The sequence below is a fragment of the Tupaia chinensis genome, unplaced genomic scaffold (genome assembly GCF_000334495.1).
Source record: "Tupaia chinensis unplaced genomic scaffold, TupChi_1.0 Scaffold140356_1, whole genome shotgun sequence".
NCBI lineage: Eukaryota > Metazoa > Chordata > Mammalia > Scandentia > Tupaiidae > Tupaia > Tupaia belangeri.
The window spans coordinates 543,320-545,037 of record NW_006200233.1 but is presented as its reverse complement, the minus strand read 5'-3'; the positions used below and the strand labels follow the sequence as shown (position 1 = coordinate 545,037).

Sequence of the window (1,718 nt, the reverse complement as noted above, 5' to 3'; positions counted from 1 at the left end):
CGCCTCCAAGGACCGCAGCGGGGTGTGCCTGGCCGCGCTCAAGAAGGCGCTGGCGGCCGCGGGCTACGACGTGGAGAAGAACAACAGCCGCATCAAGCTGGGCCTGAAGGGCCTGGTGAGCAAGGGCACCCTGGTGCAGACCAAGGGCACCGGCGCCTCGGGCTCCTTCAAGCTCAACAAGAAGGCGACGCCTGAGCCTGCCAAGCGCAGGGCCCGCAAGCGCTCCTCTGGCAAGGCCAAGAAGCTGGTCTTGTCCAGGGACTCGAAGTCGCCCAAGAGTGCCAAGGCCAACAACAGGCCCAAGAAGCCCAGGGCGTCCTCGGGAAAGAAAGCTGCCAGGGGCGAGAGAAAGGCCCGGGGAACCCCGTCGAAGCAGCAGCAGAAGAGTCCAGCCAAGGCGAGGGTGGGGAGGCCGAAGCCCGGCAAGGCGAAGCTGCCCTCGCAGAAAGCCAGCTCCAGGAAGGTGGCGACCAAGAAGTGAGAAGTGGGGCGAGAGGCCCAGTCTGAAAGAACCCAAAGGCTCTTTTAAGAGCCACTCACATAGTCCTAAAATGGCTTGACACTGAAACTGCATGAAGCTTCCGGAACATGGGGGGGGGGTTAATCTAGGGGCCTGACTCTGGAGGGAGTTGAGCTGTGGCAGAGTGAGAATGGAGGTGGGCTTTGGCAGGGGTGGTGGATACTCCAGTGCATCTTCCGGGGTCTAGCTACTTGAGGGTTGGCCCAGCCCAGACAGCTAAGTTGGGGGCCAGGTCACACTGGGGCCAGCTTTGGCTACTGTGCAGAAGGCCCTTGTAGAGGAAGAGGTCAACTGGAAGCCCAAATGAGTTTAAACCAAGTGCCTCATTCCAGCCCATGCTTTCAGGTGGCCTAGACAGGACCTCCAGGGATTCTGAAGGGGCCAGTAGTTAGTATGTCCCTGAAATTAAAGGGATTTTTTTTCGAACCTCTATTCTCTGGTGTAGTTAAAGATTTTTTTTCCATTGAGTGACAACTGAAATGTGTCTGAACCTTAACTGCAAGAAAGAAATAGCGCTTATGTAACTTGCAGTATTAGGTGCTGGTACTTTACGTAGACTCACATCACTTCCGTTTTAATGATCCTGGTCTAGCATGATTGTCATCCCATGGATTATTTGATATGCTTTTGATGTATGAAATCCAAGGGCTTCACAATGCCAGTGTTTCCCCAGGCCAAAGATGTTAACTCAAAACCTTTACCAGGAATTGGAGTGGTGCCTGCACTTAGGAACTGAATTCAACCTTCTGTGTCACAAAACAGTATAAAGGAATTTAGGATCCAAGCAGAAGTACCTTTTTAAAAAACCATTTTCCCTTATTTTGTGATTTAACCTTATGCGTGCTTAGGGATCATCCCAAGTATTAAATCTACAGTTAGTGCATTTCAGTCTAGATATTTGAGGCAATTTTGAATAAACCCACTGCAAAACTATGAGGCATGTCGGTGTTTTCATATGCGAATGTGCTTTGATGGCTTAACTATCGCTTTTGTGTAATTAACTCTTAAAATATGTTGCTTGACTCCCATGTGGTCGACTGTGTTTTGAGCCCTGGACTCAGTGGCTTGAAAATCACACCAGGCACATGTGCGTGCATGCACTAGATTCCAGAGTGAAGGGATTGGGTGTGGCTCTCTCCCTTGGGGGTTGATTTCACACTTGCCCTCTCACTCTCCCCTCAGCCCTTGCACCCTATGA

General features: G+C 51.5%; 1 protein-coding gene across 1 annotated transcript in view; it reads left to right on the top strand.

Annotated features, from left to right (window-relative positions):
* The window catches only part of LOC102500262 (histone H1t), a 2,642-nt gene extending 1,189 nt beyond the window's left edge, over nt 1–1,453 (top strand). The window contains exon 2 of the mRNA XM_027766043.1: nt 1–1,453. Within this exon, the coding sequence (XP_027621844.1) occupies nt 1–481 (481 nt within the window). The 3' untranslated portion in view covers nt 482–1,453.
* Nucleotides 1,454–1,718: the final 265 nt, after the last annotated feature.